The 21,555-nt window shown below is 43.0% G+C and overlaps 1 protein-coding gene across 1 annotated transcript in view; it reads left to right on the forward strand.

Moving 5' to 3' along the window:
• Positions 1-21,555, forward strand: part of kdm6a (lysine (K)-specific demethylase 6A) — a 73,565-nt gene that overhangs the window by 26,906 nt on the left and 25,104 nt on the right. Inside the window, exons 9-18 of the mRNA XM_085766069.1 lie at positions 1,638-1,731; positions 5,903-6,029; positions 9,719-9,817; positions 10,686-10,905; positions 11,289-11,432; positions 14,117-14,206; positions 14,980-15,057; positions 16,464-16,571; positions 17,953-18,363; positions 20,289-21,214. Of these exons, the coding sequence (XP_085622195.1) occupies positions 1,638-1,731; positions 5,903-6,029; positions 9,719-9,817; positions 10,686-10,905; positions 11,289-11,432; positions 14,117-14,206; positions 14,980-15,057; positions 16,464-16,571; positions 17,953-18,363; positions 20,289-21,214 (2,297 nt within the window). The remainder of the gene's footprint in view (positions 1-1,637; positions 1,732-5,902; positions 6,030-9,718; positions 9,818-10,685; positions 10,906-11,288; positions 11,433-14,116; positions 14,207-14,979; positions 15,058-16,463; positions 16,572-17,952; positions 18,364-20,288; positions 21,215-21,555) is intronic.

Genomic DNA, 21,555 nt, shown 5'->3' on the forward strand with positions numbered 1-21,555 from the left:
TTTGTGATGTCACAACAAAGCAGTCACCCAAAGCCCCGCCCACCATCCAACCAACACTTTGTAGGATTTGGTTTATCTGAGTGTTTTATTCTGAAATCTGCTCTGTTTTTATGGCATCACTCACAGAAACCAGTCAGCCAATCAGAAGAGAGACTCAGAGCCTCCTCCTCCTCCTCCTCTCTTCTGATTGGCTGACACCGACCTGTTGTTACTAGAGCTCCAGAGAGAAGCTGAGAGAGAGAGAGAGGAGATGGAAAACTAGAAGAGGAAGAAAACAAGGAGCTTTGACAGTGAATTGTACCTAACAACAGATCACCATAGCAACAACACTGTGGTTTCTAAGGACACGATACTGCACAGGGCTGTGACATCACCCACCTGACTGACAGCTGACACACCAGTCTACATACACCTTGTGTATTTATATTCATATAACATATATATATTAAACAGCATGTATTAGATGTGATAGTTTCACCTGTTACCAGTGTTTAGGGATGCACCGATCTCATATTAGGATTGGATATATCGGATATCGGCCCCGATATTGACTAATTAACTGGATCGGATATCGGATAAATGAGGACCTATGAACTACTGCTCCCTCATTGTCTTATGTGGGTGCTGAAAATTAAAATGCTTCTTACTTGAGTCACAGATGTAAAAAGGTGTTAGCCTGCCAGGATGCTTTTAGTTTATTTTTATTTTTTATGTGTTTATTGTTGGTGTATAGAAGAACATTAAACTAATTGGGGAACCCTGGTGTGCAGTTTATTAATTAAACAGTGGTATCAGTATCAGAACTGAAAAAACCGGGTCGCTAGTTTTAATTTAAGTTAAAACACTAGGGTTTAATAATCTTAATATAAGTAGCTTATAGTCAATCATGGAGTTAGTTCAGATATGGGTGTTTAATGTTGTCCGGCTCAGGTCCGGTTCAGGTCCGGCTGTATGATAAAGATCAATGTGAGCAGGAAGGAGCCACTCAGAGCTCCTCTCCTTTATGTGACCCAAGTGTCAGAGTTTGACCAGAGGTGTCTTTATTGTGTGCAGACAGGAAGTCCACCACCAGACTGTGTGTGTGTGTGTCTGCACCCAAACACACTTATTGGAGTTTGTAGCTTGAGGGAGTGTGTGTGTGTGTGTGTGTGTGTGTGTAGAGATGGGGGTTGGTTTCTCATGAGAAGACGTTGCTGATAAGGAAACACACACACACACACACGCACCTTCCTATCGTCGTACCGGTTCAGACTCAAGGTCAATAAGGTCGCCAAGTTAAAACAAACATCAGGCTCACCTCAGACCAGCCAGCTCAGGTTTCCCTAAAATCCTGAGCCACACACACACACACACACACACACACACACACACACACACACACACACAGAGTCTTACCTAAAGTGCAGACACACTTAAAGCTTCCAGACGTGTTGAGTCTGGCCCGTCCTCTCCCACATTGACCCTCCCCCGTGTGTGTGTGTGTGTCGGTGTGGTCATTACGAGTGTGAGGAGTTTCTTCAGACTCTTTAGACTCTTTGTGTCTGTTCAGATTGAACCATAAAACACACACTGACCCTCAGTCTGTCTGTCTGACACCACCTCTCTCTGTTTCTCTCTGTGTCTCGTTGCGGCTGCAGAAGAAACACAGAGCGGCTAAAGAAGCGTATGAGACTCTGCTGCAGACGGAGAATCTTCCTGCACAGGTGAAGGCCACCACACTGCAACAACTAGGTGAGTTCTTCCTCTGCTCGTGCTCTCCGCCACCACCGTCATCGTTATCAGTTCGATTTCAATTGTTTTTATTTAGAAAAGAAGGGACAAATGCATATTTATGGACCTTTGAATGTAAATACGCCAGATTGTAGCCTCACACTGTTGTTGTCCTTCAGCAGGCTGATGTTTTTAAAGAAGAGACGTTCAGAAAGTTAAAACATTAACAACAAGACTAGGGCTGCAACTAACGATTATTTTCATTATTGATCTGTTAATTTAAACGATTAATTGTTCAAAAAATGTTGAAAAATATCAATCAGTGTTTCCCAAACCACAAGGCGACCCCCTCAAATGTCTTGTTTTGTCCACAAACCAAAGAGAGACTCAGTTTATTGTCTTAAAAAAATCGAAGAAACCAGAAATATTCACATTTAAGAAGCTGAAATCAGAGAATTTGGACTTTTTATCTTAAAAAACTACTCAAACTGATTATTCGATTATCAAAAATAGTTGACAATTAATTTAATAATAGATTATTGTTGCAGCTCTAATCAAGACAGCAGAGAAGAATCAGACAAGAGATGATATAAAAACTGAACTACTAGTCGTCTACTACTAGTGTACACTATTTAGAAAGTTCCCAGTGATAAAGTGTCAGTGCAGTTGTGGTAAGTTGAAGTATGGACCGACCGGGGTCTACAGAGTTTACAAAGTGCTTGAATAATAAAGTGCCAGTGCTGCATTTGGGAGGAGCAGAGGTGAGGTTATTGCACGTTCATCCGTTAGACATAAATCAAAGTAGATTTTTGCTGAGTAGCACAATGATCTAGGAAGGAAAAGTTAAAACTGAATGTAAAAAATATAATCATCCGTGGTTCAGACACCACATTTATTAATATTTTCCCAAATTGATTCACTATTTCCTTTTGCATTCTCTATAACAGACATAAAAAACTCTGCTTTGGCAAATCCTGAGCGAGCTTGTTTCTCTAGGTTTTTTTTTTTTTTAACAGCTGGTCTGTGCGCACCATGAGTTGTGTCATAGTTGTTGTGAGCAGCGATCTGCATCGTGATCTTCTCTGTACTCGTAGGGATGCTGTAAGCCGCTTCTTTTCTACCTGTTCCTCTAACCGCTGCCTGGGCGGCTCTGGATCAGTTGCGAGCATGTGCAAAAAAAACGATGTTACATGGAGTTGTGTGTGTTTGTGAGCATTAGAGTTAATTGAGAAAACTCATGTGCTAATAAATAAAACCTCACACAACAGAAATGTGATGTAATTGTTGCACTATTTGTTTTTGTTTTTTCCATTACACACAAGCTGAAGAAGTTTTACTGCGAATTGAAAGCATCTCTGAAACGATGTGTTGATGATGGACAGATGTGATGGAGCATGAAAGTGTTTGTCCTTCATGTTTATCTGTAACGAGTTATCCAGTTAATTATGCAGATAAATAAATCTGCAACGGTCCAGAAACACAACAAGAAAGGTTTTGTTTTAGTTTGTTGTGTTGTCACCAGTCGGCTCAGAGCTCAGCTGCTCCACAACGACGACGTCGGTGGTTCACTCATGTAGAAAAGTGTTTCCAGCTGCAGCTGCAACACAAGACGACTGTTAATAACTGGAGTAACAGAGATGAATGGTGACAAGTGCAGAGAAAGCATGAATAAGCAGGAATATTCATCTGTGTTCTAGGTTTCTCTATGAAATATGAAATTGAACTCAAAGGGATAGTTCAACATTTTGGTAAATTGGCCCATTGCCATAATCCCTATAGTCATAGCAGTAGGTTCGTTACCTTTAATTGTCGGTGCAAGCTATTTTTACAGGGTATCCGCGGGGTCTTGAAAAGTATTAAAAGGTGATAAATCAATTTTGGGAAAATTAAGACCCTTAAAAAGTATTAAAAAGTCTTTTCACGACTTTATAAAGTCTTAAATTTTGAAGGTATTTTTTTCTGAATTAGCTGTCCAAGAGTTTGAGTTGTAAAAAACATCATGAAAGTGTGTGAATTTATTCATTTTATTAAAAAACAAAGATGAACCGGTACATAAAAAAGAAAAGAAGATTGTTGTTTTTGTTTTTTGAGAGTGGAGCAATGTTTTTTTTTATTATTATTATTATAAACTTTGCCTTTTATTTATTATCCCAGCCTATTTTGAATTCTGTTGTATCATAGTGGTCTATAGTCTTTATCACTAAAACTAAAACTGTGACGTTAAAAGTGTCACTGGTGTAAATGGTTACAGCTTGAAGTGGAGGTGAGGTGTTGAAAAATATTGAGAAGGTCTTGAAAAAGTCTTAAAAAGGTTTTAGAATTAACTTCAAGATTCCTGTATATACCCTGTTTTAGAACGGTGGAGCAGAGTGGCGAGCTGCTCAGAGCTACGCTACGGAGGCTAATGGGAAACGCTCTGGTGGACAAGTTGTGACCTGCACATTCACCACGCTATGAGATAATAACACAACGTTACCAGACAGAGTTGTTTTAGAGGGAAATACAGAGACTGATGATGAAAAACTGTCCCTGAAGGCAACGTGCATCAGCGGTTTTGCATAAATTTCCCTCTAAAACAACTCTGTCTGGTAACGTTGTGTTATTATCTCATAGCGTGGTGAATGTGCAGGTCACAACTTGTCCACCAGAGCGTTGTGGAGTTGTTGGATTGTGTATTTGATGAGTTTGATGAGGGAAACCAAGAAATCCCATGAGCCTCTGTAGCGTAGCGGGACTAGATAAGCATTTGCTTCTCCCGCTTTCCCTTTCGGTCATGTGTAATTGACATGCCCGAAATGAACCAAATAAATAGCTCTGAGCAGCTCATGGCTCTGCTCCGCCGTTCTAAAAAACAGCTTGCACCGACAATTAAAGGTAATGAACCTACTGCTATGACTATAGGGATTATGGCAATAGGCCAATTTTCCAAAATGTTGAACTATCCCTTTAAAACAAGATCTTAAATATCCCAGAGTTCCTCCAGTTTCAGGCCGTGTTGTGGTTTTTCAGCGATGTAATAACTTCACCGCCTCCTGAGGCGACCGTGACCGCCATGTCTTCCTGGTCATGAAAATAATTCCCATGTCTACGCTTCTTTTTTTTTCTTTTTAACTTTACTGCTTCCTTTTATATAAACTACAATCAGCCGACATCAAAGTGCGATCGTCACGTGACTCCTGCTGCAGAGGCACCGAATCAAAGACACACACAGAAACACACACACACACACACACACATGTGTCTGTCCAGCTGTGTTTGACTCGGTGTCTCTGTGGTTTAAGAAAAAAAAGGAAAGAAAAAGACCAAACTATATTTTTTGGCGCCAAGTCATGACATGAAAAGAGAATTTGAGCAAAACATTTTTTTAAATCTGTTTCCTGAATCAACAAACGTCTTTTTTTGGGGGAGATTTCCATTTAGTAGACGGCCCACCCACCGTCCGTCCGTCCTAACTACCCACCAACCCCCACCAACCCCCCCATCCTCTCTACGCTCAACCCAGTTGTAAAAAAGAAAAAAAAAAAAGCACAACCATTCCCCGTCTCCCCGTCTGCTGCTGGCGTTGTCATGGCGACCTGTGGAGCTTGCCACAGGTGTATAACAGAGAGAGAGAGAGAGAGAGGAGGTCTGTGATCGCCTGCAGCCGTCTGCATCTCCTCTGAGATTGTTTATTTGCTGTAAATGGCCCATTTATAGACGCGGAGAGAGTGCGTTTGTGTTTGTGTGTGTGTGCATGAGTGGAAGTGTGTGTGTGTAGGTGTGTGTGTGTGTGTGTGTGCGCTTGGAGGTGGGAGTGCTTTGTGAAGCAGGGAGGAGTTGTTTGTAAAGGCTGCTTCATCTGAGACGGTCTGAAGTGTCTCTGTGAAGATTACTCTCTCCCTCCCTCCCTCCCTCTCTCCCTCCCTCCCTCCTCTTTGTCTGCCTCCCCCCTCCTCCTCCTCCTCCTCTTCCTCCCTCCCCCCTCCTCTCCTCCTGTCTCTCCCCCCTCTTCCTCCCTCCCCCTTAGAGAGCCATTTGTTTTGTTTATGAGTCTGGTCCATTTGCACATCACACACTGGTCTCACTTTCTGATTGCACTGTGTCCTTTGGACTCACAGGTACTCAACTTGGACTCAGTTTATGTGTCCAGCCCACCCCCCCCCCCCTGACTGCTGCTGTACTCTGTCTCCCCCCTCCTCCCCCCCTCCTCCAGGCTGGATGCATCACACGGTGGAGCAGCTCGGGGATAAAGGCACCAAGGACAGCTATGCCATCCAGTGTCTGCAGAAGTCTCTAGAAGCAGACCCCAACTCGGGCCAGTCCTGGTACTTTCTGGGCAGGTAAGGCAAACAAACAGAGGTGTGAGTGTGTGTGTGTGTGTGTGTGTGTGTGTGTGTGTTTTACAGGGTTGGTTCTTCTGATTAGCATGTTGGTTTGACCCAGAAGCCGCTTTGGATAATAGTTTTTTATTTGGTTTATTTACATTGGCGGTGATTATGGCTCGGTCTGGTCTTTTCTCCTGGAAGTCACTACCTATGAAACAGTAGCTGTGTTCGAAATCATCCACTCATTCACTCCCTCCCTATCCACTACATCATGTACACGATGTAGGGAACGACGGGAGGGGAATTCAGACACTACACGGTCATTTTCTGAACGTGGTTGCGTCAGCAGATGCACCAGGTGTTAGCCTACTGCTGTGACGGAAAAAAACGAGAAAAACCGGACACTTGTGGGAACATTTGAGGATGTGATTCTGTGTGGTTGTGTTTCTCGGACAATAAACTGTTGTAATATCGAAAGTTTGGTTTGGTCAACTACTGTTGTGTGTCCCGACCTGAACTGTAACGGCTCTGTGGCTATTAGCTTAGCTCGTTAGCTCGTATTTACTACATATTCTACTACAGTTTCTTCATTAGATTGATTTAATGCTGCCTGTTATTGTTGGGATGCTGCTGCCCAACTCCTGCTCCTCGGGCAAACGGAGCGAAGGCAAATACGTCTGAGGAGTTTATTGGTAAATAACCTAAAGAAATCCTAGCTAACATGCTAATTAGCTTGCGCTTCTTCTCTGGCAAAACACGACCGCATTGCATTGTGGGATACATACGGGAGTAGAAAGTAGTGTACATCGCTTGCTCACTCAATTTTGCGGTGCATTGTGTTTGTGTTTTGTGGTCCACTACATAGTGGATGAAATTAATTATGGAGAATTCGAACAACACTACAAAATGGCGAACACACTATATAGTTAGAGCACTACATCCGTGATAGGGGGTGATTTACAACACAGCTAGTGTCTGTGTTATGAACCTGTCACTGCAGCCTCAACACACCGATGTGCAGGAATCAGTCGTTTCCACTGAGCTGCATTGACCCTCCACCTTCAGACCAGGATGCTTTAAACAGCTCGGGTCACATTCAGACTAATAAAGACCATCAGAGAAGTGACCACTTGTTGTTGTTATTCCAGCTCAAGCGTTCCCATTATTCCCGTGTGGTTAGCTCTGGCGCTAACCCTGTGGTCCCGACTGATCTACAGCCTAAATTAGCATCAGTTGTTGTGTTGTGATGTTTGTGTGTGTGTGTGTGTGTGTTTGCAGCAGCAGTGGTGTGGTGCACAAGCAGTGTGTAGATTGTATGAGGTTTGTTAAAGGGATATTCAGCATCTCATGAGGCGTCTATGTATATTTATAAAACGGAAAGGTAAATCCGGCGATCTGATTGGTTGTTAACCGTGGTATAATGAGCATATACCACGGCTACTATTCTAAAGCCTTATCACAGCGTAAGCTATCACTCTGCCTCAGGCAACGCATGACTGGTGAATGGAAGTTGTTGTCATGTATCCATGACAACGGACTGTTGCAGTCCGTAGCAAAAGACAGTCTGTGTTTTTACGATGTTAAAAAACGGACTAAAGTAGTTGAATTCACATGTTTAAGGTTGCCTTTCACCTCCGGGGAGGGTTAACAATGGTAGAGGGGACTGAGCAGTGACTTTCACCTGAAAAAAAAGCGGAGGAAAAGACGAGATGCAGAGCTACTTGGAGCTAACGTCTGGAGAGGTGGGACTATTTTTTTCACAGTGAGGCTATTTTATTGGATAATATGTATTTCTGGTTGAATAAAACTACATGAAATTGATTGCGTATCCCTCTTTTATATTGCCATTATTGGTAACCGTTTTATAAAAGCAATATATCACTCCAGTCCGTGGTATATGCTCATTATACCACGGCTAAGGGGCGTTGTTCGGCCCGACGCGAAGCGGTCGTGATATATTGCTTAAATATTATGTCTATGGTTTGAGCAACTCAACTCTGTTTCTAACAATAACATAGCAAGTTGCTGACAGGGAAATGAACAGAGAGGGAAGATGGATAGAAACACTGATGCATACAGTAATCGACTCATCAGGGCTGTCTCACAATTAGCAAGCGTCTCTTTTCAGTAGAAACCAGGCAAAGCTAGCAGGTGTTTGATGCCTCATATTATGGGCTGGGGCACTATTTGTACTGCTGCAGAAATTTGGTGCCGTTCTGAGCATTATCTGTGGCTGTGTGTGGCTTTTTGATGGCGGTTTCCTGGTGGAGGAATCGACAGCAGTGTATTGTTATCGTGCAGTCTTTGCTCTAGTCGCTACAACTAGAGAAGCTAGTGGTCGGCAAACTTGATCTCTTGAGGAGAGGGGTCTTACTCAGTGTCACGGTGTGTTAGACCATGGGTTAAACTTACACTTGAATATCCCTTTAAGGACACAGTTTGAGTCTGAAAGTTTCTAAAATGGATCCAGTGTTTCCAAAAGTTAGTATTTTAAACTCAGGAACAGGAGCGATGAGGCCTGCAGCTCAGGGTTTACTGCAGGATTCAGCCTGGAGCAGCTTGAAGGAGACAGTTTTGGGTGGATTTTACCTGACATGAGGGAGTTTGTTTGATATTTCTCCAGACAGTGAGCTGCTCAGACTCAGAACCAATTGTGTGTCACAGCCTCGTGTGTTGTTGACAGCAGTGTCTGTCGGCCTGACATGAGGCTTTAACAGGCACCAGTGTTGGTGTGAGGACGGTTGTAGGCGAGTGCTGAAGCCACCAGTCATTATATTTACATGACAGTTATAAAAAAAACAACAAATTATGGTCTTAATCCGCCTGTAACTGGACGACTAAAGTGCATGTAAACGTTTCAGTCCAGATCCGACTAAAACACCCAGATGATGCGATTGGAAACAGATTTTCTTCAGCAACTAAACCGATACAACTGTTCACACACAGTAACAGTTCCAAAGTTGTAAACAAATGCCATGTGCTAACAAACTCTTTTCTTATTGGTCAGAAATTAAAAAAATTAAATAAAATCCATGGAGGAGAGGTCTCAACGGGGCTGAAAATTTAAATCCGACTCGGTCTGAACCGCAGTTGAAGCCCAGACCTGATCCAACCTGAGTCTTTTGTGACACCTATATTTTCGGCCCTAATCCGACCCAAACAGGGCAAAAAAAAAATAGAAAAAGAAAAGACCGGAGTGATCTTCAACCCGAACTCGGCCTGAATCTGCGCGTCCGGTCAGGCCAGTACGAACCAGCAGCCTGGTCGTTGAGAACCACTGAAGACCAGCAGCAAGTAGTGTGTTGTGTGTCGATTGTGTTGTCACTGCAAACGAGCCGCTCCTCGACTCGAATGGAAACGAACCGAGACCACTTCTTCAGGCGATCTCTGGCCGCTTGTTTTGTTCTGCATCTGAGCCCGATTGCTGTGTTCACATATGACCAAACGAACCAGTCTAAATCGTAAACCGCTCCCTGTTTTGGGAACGTCTCCAATCGATCCAGGTGTGAAAGCCACCCATAAATTAGCCTTATGATTTTAGAAGCACATGGGTTCTGTAGGTTTTTTTGTTATTGTTTTTTTTAATCGTGGTATCAAGTAAGTATTGTGAATTGTGGAAATTTACTGGTAATGGTATCAACTACTGAAATGCTGGTATTGTTTCAAGCCTAGTCTGAACTCCTTGTCCTCGTCTCTCCACTCAGGTGCTACTCCAGTATTGGGAAGGTGCAGGATGCCTTCATCTCTTACCGCCAGTCCATCGACAAGTCGGAGGCCAGCGCCGACACCTGGTGCTCCATAGGGTAAGAACAGAGGAGCAGAGGGTCACATCTGGAGGGGGGGGGTAAGGAGCTGGTGTGGAGCAGCTGCAGTGCAACAGAGGAGGATCTATAGACCGAATCGCCTTGTTGTTTACAACTACTTCCGGGTAGACAATAGTGACAGATGAGAGTTTCGCTATATATATCTCATTTTTCATGTCACTATATCACAGTTTAGACTAATCTGATGTTTGTAAAGTTTGTAAAACCAATGTTTGGACAAACATTACTATTTACGTGTGCACGTTTTTGTAATTAGTCATGGTTATCATAGATTAGCCGGGCTAACGGTTAGCTACCTGTTTAACTTTAATAACTCAGTGACTCAATAAGCGGTCCATGAAAAAATTATTTTCTCCAGCGGATATCTGAGTTACAACATGACTGAGCTAACTGGAGTAGTTTCATGTCGTGCCCGACAACGGGAGGGTTTTAACAGCTGACGTCCTGATGTTAGCTTAGCTACTGCCGTTAGCTTAGCTACCGTTAGCTGTCCCTGTCAGCTGCAGCCACTGATGCTTTCTAGACACTGTGATTCCCCTGAACTGAATAAATACAACACATAGCAACACAAAACACACACACACAGAAATAGTAATGTTTCTTCAATCATTTCAGATTTGTCTAAACGGTGATAGGGCGTGAAAAATATGATATATAGGCCTAGCTAAACTCTTTTTCGTTACTACTGTTTTCATTCAAATTACTTGCTGGTTTTTTACCTGGAAGTAGACATATGAGGATCGGGTTCTGTTCTGTTGGGATGGACCTACAGTGTAAATCCTGAGGTGTTGGCAGCAGACTCACCCCTTCTCTCCCCCCTCCCCCCTCCCCCCCCCCCCCCCCCCAGGGTGCTCTACCAGCAGCAGAACCAGCCTATGGACGCGCTGCAGGCCTACATCTGCGCCGTGCAGCTGGACCACAGCCACGCGGCCGCCTGGATGGACCTGGGCACGCTCTACGAGTCCTGCGGGCAGCCGCACGACGCCATCAAGTGCTACATCAACGCCACGCGCAGCCGGGCCTGCCTCAACACCGCCGCACTCACACAACGCATCAAACTGCTGCAGGTAGGCCGCTGCTCGGATGACTCCACACACACACACACACACACTCAGCCCGTGGTCGTTGTTGTGCAGTATTGTTGGTGTGTGCTGTGTTTTTTTTTTTAAGCTTTAAAAAAAAAAAAAAAAATGCAGATTGTGCTTTTTTTTGTCATTTTGATTTCTGACCACAGAGATATGAATAATACAGATTCATATTGATGTGTTTAGACACATTTCTCTCACGTGTAACTGTAAAGCATACCTTCATTTGCATTGAACATTCCTGTTGTTGTAGTTGGTGTTGTTGTTATTACTGTGTACAGTTACCTATAGAGCAACTCAAACTGTCAAACCCAACGCTCTCAACGCACTAAAAAGTCTTGTGTCTTACACAATTTCTCCTATAGGCTCAGTTGTGTAACCTACAGCCAGGTAGTCTGCAGAATAAGAGTAAAATGCTTCCTAGTATTGAGGAGGCGTGGAGCCTTCCCATTCCTGCTGAGCTCACGTCCAGGCAGGGGGCCCTGAACACTGCACAGGCACAGCAGCAGGTGAGATCCAGCTTATACCAGAACACTCCGGCCTCTTGGAGAACTCACTGTATAGAGAGCCGAAGCGGGAGCGGGAAGTAACGGTCGCCATGGGACCTCAACTCGGAAAAAGTCTCCATGTAAAGTGAACGGGAGTCAAAGTTTCATTTTGTGATCCGATTGAATTGTGCCATGAGAAAAAAATCTGACCTCCACCTGTTTAAAACATCACGTTTCATGAAGAGAAATCAGCAGTTTATCGTAAAACTATTGTAAAATCAGAGATGGACAGAGTACTCGACCCCAGTACTTGAGTAAGAGTACAAATACTACTGGTCAAAATTTACTCCGTTACAAGTAAAAGTAGCTCAGTCGACATGTTACTCGAGTAAGAGTAAAAAAAGTACTTGCTTTTAAAGGTACTTAAGTATCCAAAAGTACATGCTTTTAAATTTACTTTAAGTAAAAGTAAGAGTAAGAGTAAATTTCTTATTTTTCACATCAATGAATTACTATAATTTTTTCTAAATGAATGTAAGGAGCTTTTAACTCTTGTTTCTGAGAATGAACTCTTTGAATCCACCTGCACTGATGTGCTGCTTTTAGGGGTTAGGGGTTCCTTCTTTGACAAACACAGCTTGTGTCCAGTAGGATTTTAGAAAAAAATCTGACCTGAAAGTAACAAGTACTTTTCAGCCTTCCTAGAAATTAACTTGAGTAAAAGTAAAAATATTTGTCTAGGAAATGTATTCAAGTAAGAGTAATAAGTACCAAAGAAATCTAATACTCAAGTAAAGTACACATCCTCTGGATATGTAGTTAAGTACAGTACTAAAGTAAATTTACTCCGTTTCTGTCCACCACTGTGTAAAATAAAATTCAGAAGAGTCCATAACCAGAAAGACTACAAGTCGCGTAGGTGACGTCACCACATGCCGCCCTTTCCCGTGTCAGTTGGTGATGTATTTTTTGTGTGACACCAGATCTGTAGTCCGTAGAGCGGACGTCACACTAAATACATTCTTCCGTTGCCGTTTTACGATAAACTGCTGATTTCTCTTCATGAAACGTGATGTTTTAAACAGGTAGAGGTCATTTTCTTTTCTCATGGCACAATTCAATCGGATAACGAAATAAAACTTTGACTCCCGTTCACTTACATGGAGACTTTTTCCGAGTTGAGGTCCCATGGCGACGTTACTTCCTGCTTCCGCTTAGGCTCTCTATTCCTACCATGAACTAATTAACGAGGAGTAAAAAATTCACATTAACGCCGAGGCCTCACTCTGATGCTTTCAGATTCACCGAAAATATTATTAATGTTCTTGGAAAAAAAAAGAAAATTCAGCTCCAAAAATAAAGCTGGACCCGATCTGAGGGAATTGGAGCGAGGCCTATATTGCACTAATCTAATTACTAGAGCGTAGTTGACCTTCATAGTGCCGCTCGCTCTGTGTTGAGATGATGAAGCGACGCTGCAGGGACCTCGTTACGTCCCCACCACTCATCTCCTTTAATGCAAAGATGCATAAATCCTGGTGCAGTGGTTTGCAGCAGCAGCGTCGTGCTTCAGCGACTGGATCAACGTGCATGTGTTGATGTATATGAACCCGAACCAGTGCATGTGTTTCTCCTCTCACCTCTCTCACTCACTCACTTATACGTCTGGTTTAAACCTCGGCTGCAGGCTGCGCCCACTCCTCCTCCATCAACACATCGCTTATTTTATTTGTTTAGTTTTTTTAATGTATTTGTTTTATTAATTATAGTTATTAACAGTGACATCATCCTCTGTTTGGCCTCAATTAACATCACGTCCATCATCATCGAACACTAACGAGTGGCTTCACATGTGATTGGTTAAATGTGTCTGAATTGAAGGTTTTCATAGTTTCTTTTTTTGGTAACCCTTTAATTTCAAGTCATAATGTCAAGAAATAGCCTAGAAATAACAATTAATTGTGTAGTAATGTCTAGAGATAGCTCAGAAATAACAATTAATTGTGTAGTAATATCAAGAAATAACAATTAATTGTGTAGTAATGTCAATAAATAACAATTAATTGTGTAGTAATGTCTAGAAATAGCCTAGAAATAACTATTAATTGTGTAGTAATGTCTAGAAGTAGCCTAGAAATATTCAGAGCAATGTCACATAAAGGTTACACATGCTTTTCATGCTTTGAATTTTTTGGGAAAGGCCAGAATTTTCCTCCCACCAAGTCCTCTGCAGTTGTCAGTTACAATCAGTTATTTCTTGGCTATTTCTACACAAACAATAGTTTTTTCTTGGTTATATTTCTAGCCTATGAAATTGACCGTTATTTCTAGACATTATGATGCAATTAATTGTTATTTCTTGGCATTGTCATGTAATTAGTGGTCTGTAAATTAAGAGGTTACCTTTTTTTTTATATTTAATTCATCTAATTTGTAAAAACTAAAACTTCTGCATGTGGATCAAACCTGCGATCATCTCACTTCCTGTCCACAGCATGAAAACTGTCTATGACCTTAATCCGACCTCTGTCAGGTGGATTAATGGGCTCTCACACACACACAGACCAGTGTTAAACTGTTGTGCATGTAAATGTTCTGTTGTGTTGTGTTGAAACATCTCATTAGATCTCTGGTTTAGTTTTAATTGATGAGTGATCAGCTTCTAGTTATTGACACTGTGTGTGTGTGTGTGCTGGGTTCGTTAGGCCTGCAAGGGGGAGGGAGCTCAGTCCAGTAACCATACCGACCCACAGGCCAGTCCGGCCAAGAGGAAACGCACTGCCAGCCCAGCTAAGGTACCAACACACACACACACACACACACACACACACACACACACACAGAGCACCAACATCAACATTAAAGGGATAGTAGCATTTTTTAAAAGTGGGGTTGTATGATCTCCAAATAGCCCCTAAGTACTTTAATTGCAGTAGAAGACTCTCTGCACTCCTCCCGTTAGCAACGCCAGCCCATAATAGCCCTGCCCAGAGATTTACAACATACATTGTTGTGAATGGACCCAAAGAAACGGCCTATTTTTGTGGCCTAAAAGAGGTTTTACCTGAAAAAAAAAAAACACAGTTCCATAGTTCGCTATAATATAATTTTTTCCAGCCCCTCAAAGTGCAGGAAAAACACAGTTTTTATTTGGACCTAACCAACTGCTGATCGGCGGGCGCTAACCCTGGCCGGAGGGATACGTGAGTTGGTTAGGTCCAAACAAAAACTGCGTTTTTCCTGCACTTTGAAGGGCTGGAAAAAATTATATTTTAGCGAACAATGGAGCTGTGTATTTTTTTTTCACGTAAAACCTCTTTTAGGCCGTGAAAATAGGCCGTTTCTTTGGGTCCATTCACAACAATGTATGTTGTAAATCTCTGGGCAGGGCTATTATGGGCTGGCATTGCTAACAGGAGGAGTGCAGAGAGTCTGCTACTGCAATTAAAGTACTTAGGGGCTATTTGGAGATCATACAACCCCACTTTAAAAAAATGATACTATCCCTTTAACATGATGAGGATGATGTCACAGTTTGTCCTCTCTCTCGTCTCCGTCTGGCTCACAGAGCGTCTCAGACTCGTGGGCCAACAGCACCAGTCAGCAGCCGATCCCCAGCTGGTACCTGACGCCACAGAAGCTTCAGGTGGGAAAACGTCTCCGTCTGTAGTTTAATATGTGTGTGTGATGTGTTTAATGGTCGGTGGGGAAATGAATTATACACAAAAACTTTTGCAAATCACATCAGATTCAGGCTTTTTAATTTTCTCTGTGCTTAAAACTTGCAACTCTGAATCTTTAACTCTTACCTTTAACCTCTTATTTAGTGTTTTCATCTGAGTTTATGAGGTTTTTTTGATCACATACTTGGTTTGACCCAGATATCAGTATTCTATAACCCTATAAATAGTCTGGTACCGGTTACATAACAAATCATTAGTACCGTATTAGTAGTAGGGCCACATTGACAAATAAAAAAATCACAAACTTTGAGAATAAAGTCGTACATTTACGACTTAATTCTTGTAAATTTATGACTTTATTCTCGTAATGTTATGACTTTTTTCTCGTAGGAAATGTACGACTTTATTCTCGTAAGTTTACAACTTCATTCTCGTTAATTTACGACTTTTTTTCTCGTCGGAAATGTACGACTTATTCTCATAAATTTACGACTTTTGTCTCATAGGAAATGTACGACTTTATTCTCGTAATGTTACGACTTTTTTTCTCGTCGGAAATGTACGACTTATTCTCGTAAATTTACGACTTTTTTCTCATAGGAAATGTACGACTTATTCTCGTAAATTTACGACTTTTGTCTCATAGGAAATGTAAGACTTATTCTCGTACATTTACGACTTTTGTCTCATAGGAAATGTACGACTTTATTCTCGTAATGTTATGACTTTTGTCTCATAGGAAATGTACGACTTTATTCTCGTAATGTTATGACTTTTGTCTCATAGGAAATGTACGACTTTATTCTCGTAATGTTATGACTTTTTTCTCGTAGGAAATGTATGACTTGATCTCGTAAATGTACGACTTTATTCTCGTAAATGTACGACTTTATTCTCATAAATTTACGACTTTATTCTCGATGTCTGTTTTTTTTTTTGTTTTTTTTCTCAATGTGGCCCTAATACTCCGTCGTAACAAATGGCATTAGCGATCAGGTGGTTTGCGTGGGCGTTGCGTCATCAGGGGTGGAATCAAGTTCCCAGCCTGAATTATTATGGTTTCAGTGCAACTCAAGAGTTTAGATGATCTCATGTTTCTAGACCAGAGTGACGGTAGGAGCCTCGGATGTGATTCGTGTGATGATTTAAGGTCAAACACAGGAGTTTTTTATTCATCTTTGAATGTCAAACATGTTGTTGGAAGTCGATTATAAACATGAGAGATGAAACGTGTGTTGAAAAGTCTTATGGAGAAGTGGATGTGATGTCGTGAGCAGCTATTAAAGCCGATAAAGTTGGGGACTGTTGTGTCCGAGCTTCATTCAGCATCATGACGCGTTGTGATGTCATCGTGTCTGTCCCTGTGCAGCACCTGGAACACCTGCGGACCAACCGAGGAAACCTCAAGCCCCCACAGGTGCAGATGTTGGAGCAGCTGGAGAACCAGTTCTCTCTCATGCAGCAACATCAGCAGCAGGTTCGTTAGTTTCTGTACCGACGGGTTCACAGCAGCTGATCCAGGAACAGCCGAGTGCTCACCGACTCTTCTCTTCTCTTCTCTTCTCTTCTCTTCTCTTCTCTTCTCTCTTCTCCTTCTGCTTCTTCTTCTGTTTTTTCTTCTTCTTCCTTTTCTACTGCCTTTTCATCTTCTTCTTTTTCGTCTCCTCCTGCTTCTTCATCTGCTGCTTCTTCTTGTTCTGCTTCTTCTCCTCCTCCTCCTCCTCCCTAGCCTTATGGTTTATATATTTATCAGTTTTATTTATGTGTATGTAAACTAGCACTGTCTTTGATTGGGCTTTGACATTTGCCCAAAAGATCATATTCGAACTTCGTTTGTTTATTTATATTTGAATATTTATTGATAATATTTTGACCGATCGGACGTATAGGTTATAAGTTTCACTTTCACCGCGCACTGCTGTCATGCATGCGCGCTTCTGTGTGCGTGTGAATGCCAATAAGAAACAGCGCTATGCGGAGATGAATGAACGGAAGACATGCGTCGGTGGTGTATTTGCGACAAGGTATATTATAACTTCTCCCTCCGTGGTTGTCGCACTCGCAGCCTTTTGCTCCGCCATTGTTTTTCAGTGAAGAAGTGTGAACAGGTGTCAGGCGCTAATGACAAAAGCTAATGAGCTCGCGTTTCACAACTTCAACAGGCTGAAAAAAGCCTCGAATCTGGAATGAAAACTACGTTTTCAGGCAAACACATTTACCAAAAATAATGCTTATTACAGGTTTGAATATTTAGAGCTGCCCTAATATTCGTTCGAATATCTTTTTTTTTTTTAAATATTCAAATTATATTTGAAAGGGACAACGAGGAGTTTCTATTTGGTTATAAAAAAGTCTCACGTTAATGTGGATGAATCTCCGCTACCCACACTTGTTAATGGGCCCATTTTCGATAAATATATTATTCCGTCTCTATCGTTATTTTGTTATTATTAGTGGTGGTGGAAATGCTGGGCGAGCCGACCAGCGTTTCTTTACTTTCGGTTTTGCGGCGAGTCATGAGAATAACACCACCAAATCGCTGTTTATGGTCGGAACTACGACGGTATCTGATCGTCTTTGAACCTCTGACTTTAATTCTTGATGAATGAAAACATGAGTCTGTCTTGCGCCGGTCAAAGAATTTCACGGTGCGCGGAGGCTCATAAATGTAGTGTGAAAACGCTTTGCTTTTCCAAAACTCCTCGTTGTCCCTTTGAATAGCGAAGTTCGATGTCAAAGCCCTAGTCTTTGACCACTGCAGCACTTTAGCAAAACTGGAAAACGTATCTGATATGTAAGTAAAGTGTGTTTGAAAAATCAAAACAAATCTCCTCCTTCTTCACCTCCTCCTGTATCAGATGAGGCAGCAGGCAGCAGCCGGGGGTCCGCAGCGTCCCAACGGTCCCGTGGCCGACCACCTCCTCCCCTCCCTCCCCTCCTGCACCTCCTCCTCCTCCCTCAACCACACGGCGGCGTCGACGGCCCCGCCCCCGTGCCCGGCGGCCCCGCCCACGACCAACGGCTCCTCCTGCTCCTCCAGTCCGTCGACGGGGCCGCCGGGACACCTGGACAAGAATCACAGCCTGGGACTGGGAGGAGGAGGCGGCGGCGGCACCGCGAGCAACGGAAACGTGCCTTTTTACCCGCAGCAGAACTCTCTACCTCACACCTGCACAGCCGCCGGCCGCCCCCCCACCAGCAGCACCACCAGCAGTCCCAGCCACAGCGACGACACCTGGAGGAGCCAACCACGCAACACTACCACTCAGGTACCACACGATGAGGATGACGATGATGATGATGATGTGTCGCCATTAGGGTTGCAAAATTCCGGGAATTTTCAATGTTGGAAACTTTCCATGGGAATTAACGGGAATAAATCTGAAATTTACAAAATTGAAGGGAACAGGGAACTTAAATATAGTTGGAGAAAATATACTGTAGCATAATCTTGGCTAAAACAACCAGATTTAATGCAAGTGCACTTGAATATCTATGCTATTCCATGCACAATGCACACAGCACACTGCTTACTGCAGGGCTATAGGCCACGCCCCCTACATGCACTGTGCATTCCTCCATCACATGCACAGATGATTTCTTGAACCCTGAAGGCCACACTGTTGAACCCAAAGCACAAGAGGGGGGCTCCTTTCATTTAAAGGGACAACAAGGAGTTTTTGAAAGGGAAGTGTTTTCACACTACATTTCCCATGAGCCTCCGCGCACAGTGAAATTCTTGGACCGGCGCAAGACGGACGAAAGCAAAACATTTGCCAAGAATATTTTCATTGATCAAGAATGAAAGTCGGAGGTTGGAAGACGATCAGATACCGTCATTCCCATGACCAACAGGGCAGCACCCGCGAAACCAAAACTAGGAAATGCTGGGCGAGCCGACCACTAAATAATAACAACAAAATAACGATATATCTATCGAAAGTGGACCCATTAACAAGTGGGTAATGTAGTTCATCCACATTAATATGAGCCTTTTTTATAACCAAATAAAAACTCCTCCTTGTCCATTTAACATTTTGAATGGGATTTTTTTTTTTTTTTTTTGGGGGGGGGGATTATTTTACTCAACATTCATGTTCTTGTTGTTCAGTAAAATAATTGATTGTTCAAACAAGAATTAAAACTTGATAAAGTTCTACTCACAAATATCTGTTGAAATGTCATGTTTTTTAATTGTATTGTATTATTTTGCATGGATGTCTGCTTATGACAAAACAAAATATTTACATTTATGTTTGGACATGATACAGTTTGTTTAAATTACACCCAATTTCTAGTTAATTCCCATAAATTCCCAATAATTCCCATAAATTCCCAATAATTCCCGTGGAAAGTTTCCAATTTGGAATATTTCCAAAATTCCCCAGCTCATTTTCCCATGGAAAGTTTCCGGAAATTTTTGCAACCCTAGTCGCCATGTTCTGTCCTAATAGTTTTTATCTCTGTGTCAGTGTGACAGTCTTCTGGTTATTTACTAACATCAGCAAAAAATAGATCCATACAATAAGTTGAGCTGCAAAATAATGTGTCACCATATGCGTGTCATTTTAAAAAGAAGAAAAAAAATAAACATATGTCCAATAGATGGCGCAAGCTGAAGGTGATATTGATTGAAAGTTTGGTTTCTCATCTCCCTTATTATCTCCACATGAAGAGCCACTCCATCCACCTTTTTCCGAATGTCAAAAACGTAAGCTGGTTTTGCTCTTCTGGTGGAATTTTATGTCTACGTTTCCGTGGTTTTCGGTAGTCGCGGTAAATGCATGGATTTTTTTTTTTGTTTTCAATGAAAATCTGTAAAGCGCATGGATCATCACAGCAGCTTTTAACAATGGATATCACACAAATTGACATCCGTGTTAAAAGCCAGCGTTAATAGATCCACGCGTTTACCGCAACTATGACAACGACTGAAAACCATGGAAACGTACAAATCCACCGGAAATGACATTCGGAAACTTGTGGATTTATTTCATATATACATAATTAATTTCTTTTTTTTTAATCCCTTTTAACAATTTATAAATTTATAAAATAACACATAAACATTGCGTGTCTTTCATTATAGTAATACAAGGGAATGAATGATTACGGTAGATACAATCTCAAAAAAGAAAGAAAGACAAAAATATACGATTAGTAATGGATCGTGTCCTCCTCTCTCTCTGTCCAGGGGCTTCTCAAAGGTCCAGGTTCCCATTCGGCGGGTCCCAATGGAGAACCTCCTCCTCTCTCCTCCTCCTCCTCGTCCCCTCAGACCTCCTCCTTCTCTTCCTCTCTGAATCAGGTCGGACATTCCTGCACTGCCTCGTCCTCCGCCTCCTCGCTGTCGCCCACCTCGCCCCAGACCACGCCCAACCACCTGTCCTCGCCGCCCCACTGCTCCGCTACTACCTCAGGGGTCCACAACAACACCAAAGACACCACGCCTTCAGGGGGCAACGGCAGCAGCAACGGCCCCGCCGCCGCCATCGCCGCTCTGCCATCAGGTCCAGAGGCCGCCAACGCCGCCGCCGCCCCCGCGCCGGGATTGACTAATCACGTCCAGCCGCGGGTGACGGACGGCTCGGCGGCGGCGAGCCCGTCCCGGCCCGACTCCCCCGCCGGCGTTGTGCTCAGTTCAGACAATCCTCAGCTCTCAGCCTTGCTAAAGGGAAAAGCCAATAATAACGCCACCGGTAACAACGACAACAACAACAACCACAGTAACCACGGCAACCACGGAGGGGGGCCTCCTCCTCCCTCAGAGAAAATCAACAACGTCCACCCGGGTCTCCACAACAACAACAATGCCGCCGCTAACGCCACCGCCACCGCCGCGTCCTCCTCGCCGCACGCCGCCGCCGCCAACAACAACAGCCTCTCCTGCCTTAACAGCCCGTCCAGCAGCAGCAGCAGCAGCAGCAGCGGCGTCGTCATGGCGCCCACGCTCAACGGGAAGGGGCCCGACCACGCACAGAGCCCCGTCAAGGTGGAGCCGCCTGCAGACGTCCACAAACACAACGCCACCGCCGCCACCGGCCTGACCGCGGCCGGCCTGGCGCCCTGGTGCTCGGTCTCCATCTACCCCAGCTCCACTGACGTCCTCAAGGCCTGCAGGTAGGAACCACACACAGGTTCATCTGGTTAATTATTCTGTCTGCACTGTTAAGATTAAGATTAAGATGCTTTTATTGTCATTGTATGTCATACAACGAAATTTCCATTTGAGGCATTCCCAACTAAGTACCCGTAGCAGCATTTAAAATAATGTTAATAATAATAATAATTCATCCTAAAAGTACTGAGCTACAATCTTAATTATCTCAACTTCATTATTTTTATTTTCATTTTAATGTTTATTTAACAGGGACGATACATACAACATTGCCACAAAGAATGAAAAATGTGATGCATACAAGACGTCTAGCTTCAGCTAATTTGCAGTCTTTGTCCCTGGT

The sequence above is a fragment of the Trachurus japonicus genome, chromosome 21, assembly GCF_045865225.1.
Source record: "Trachurus japonicus isolate A0001 chromosome 21, Traja_1.0".
NCBI classification, from domain to species: domain Eukaryota; kingdom Metazoa; phylum Chordata; class Actinopteri; order Carangiformes; family Carangidae; genus Trachurus; species Trachurus japonicus.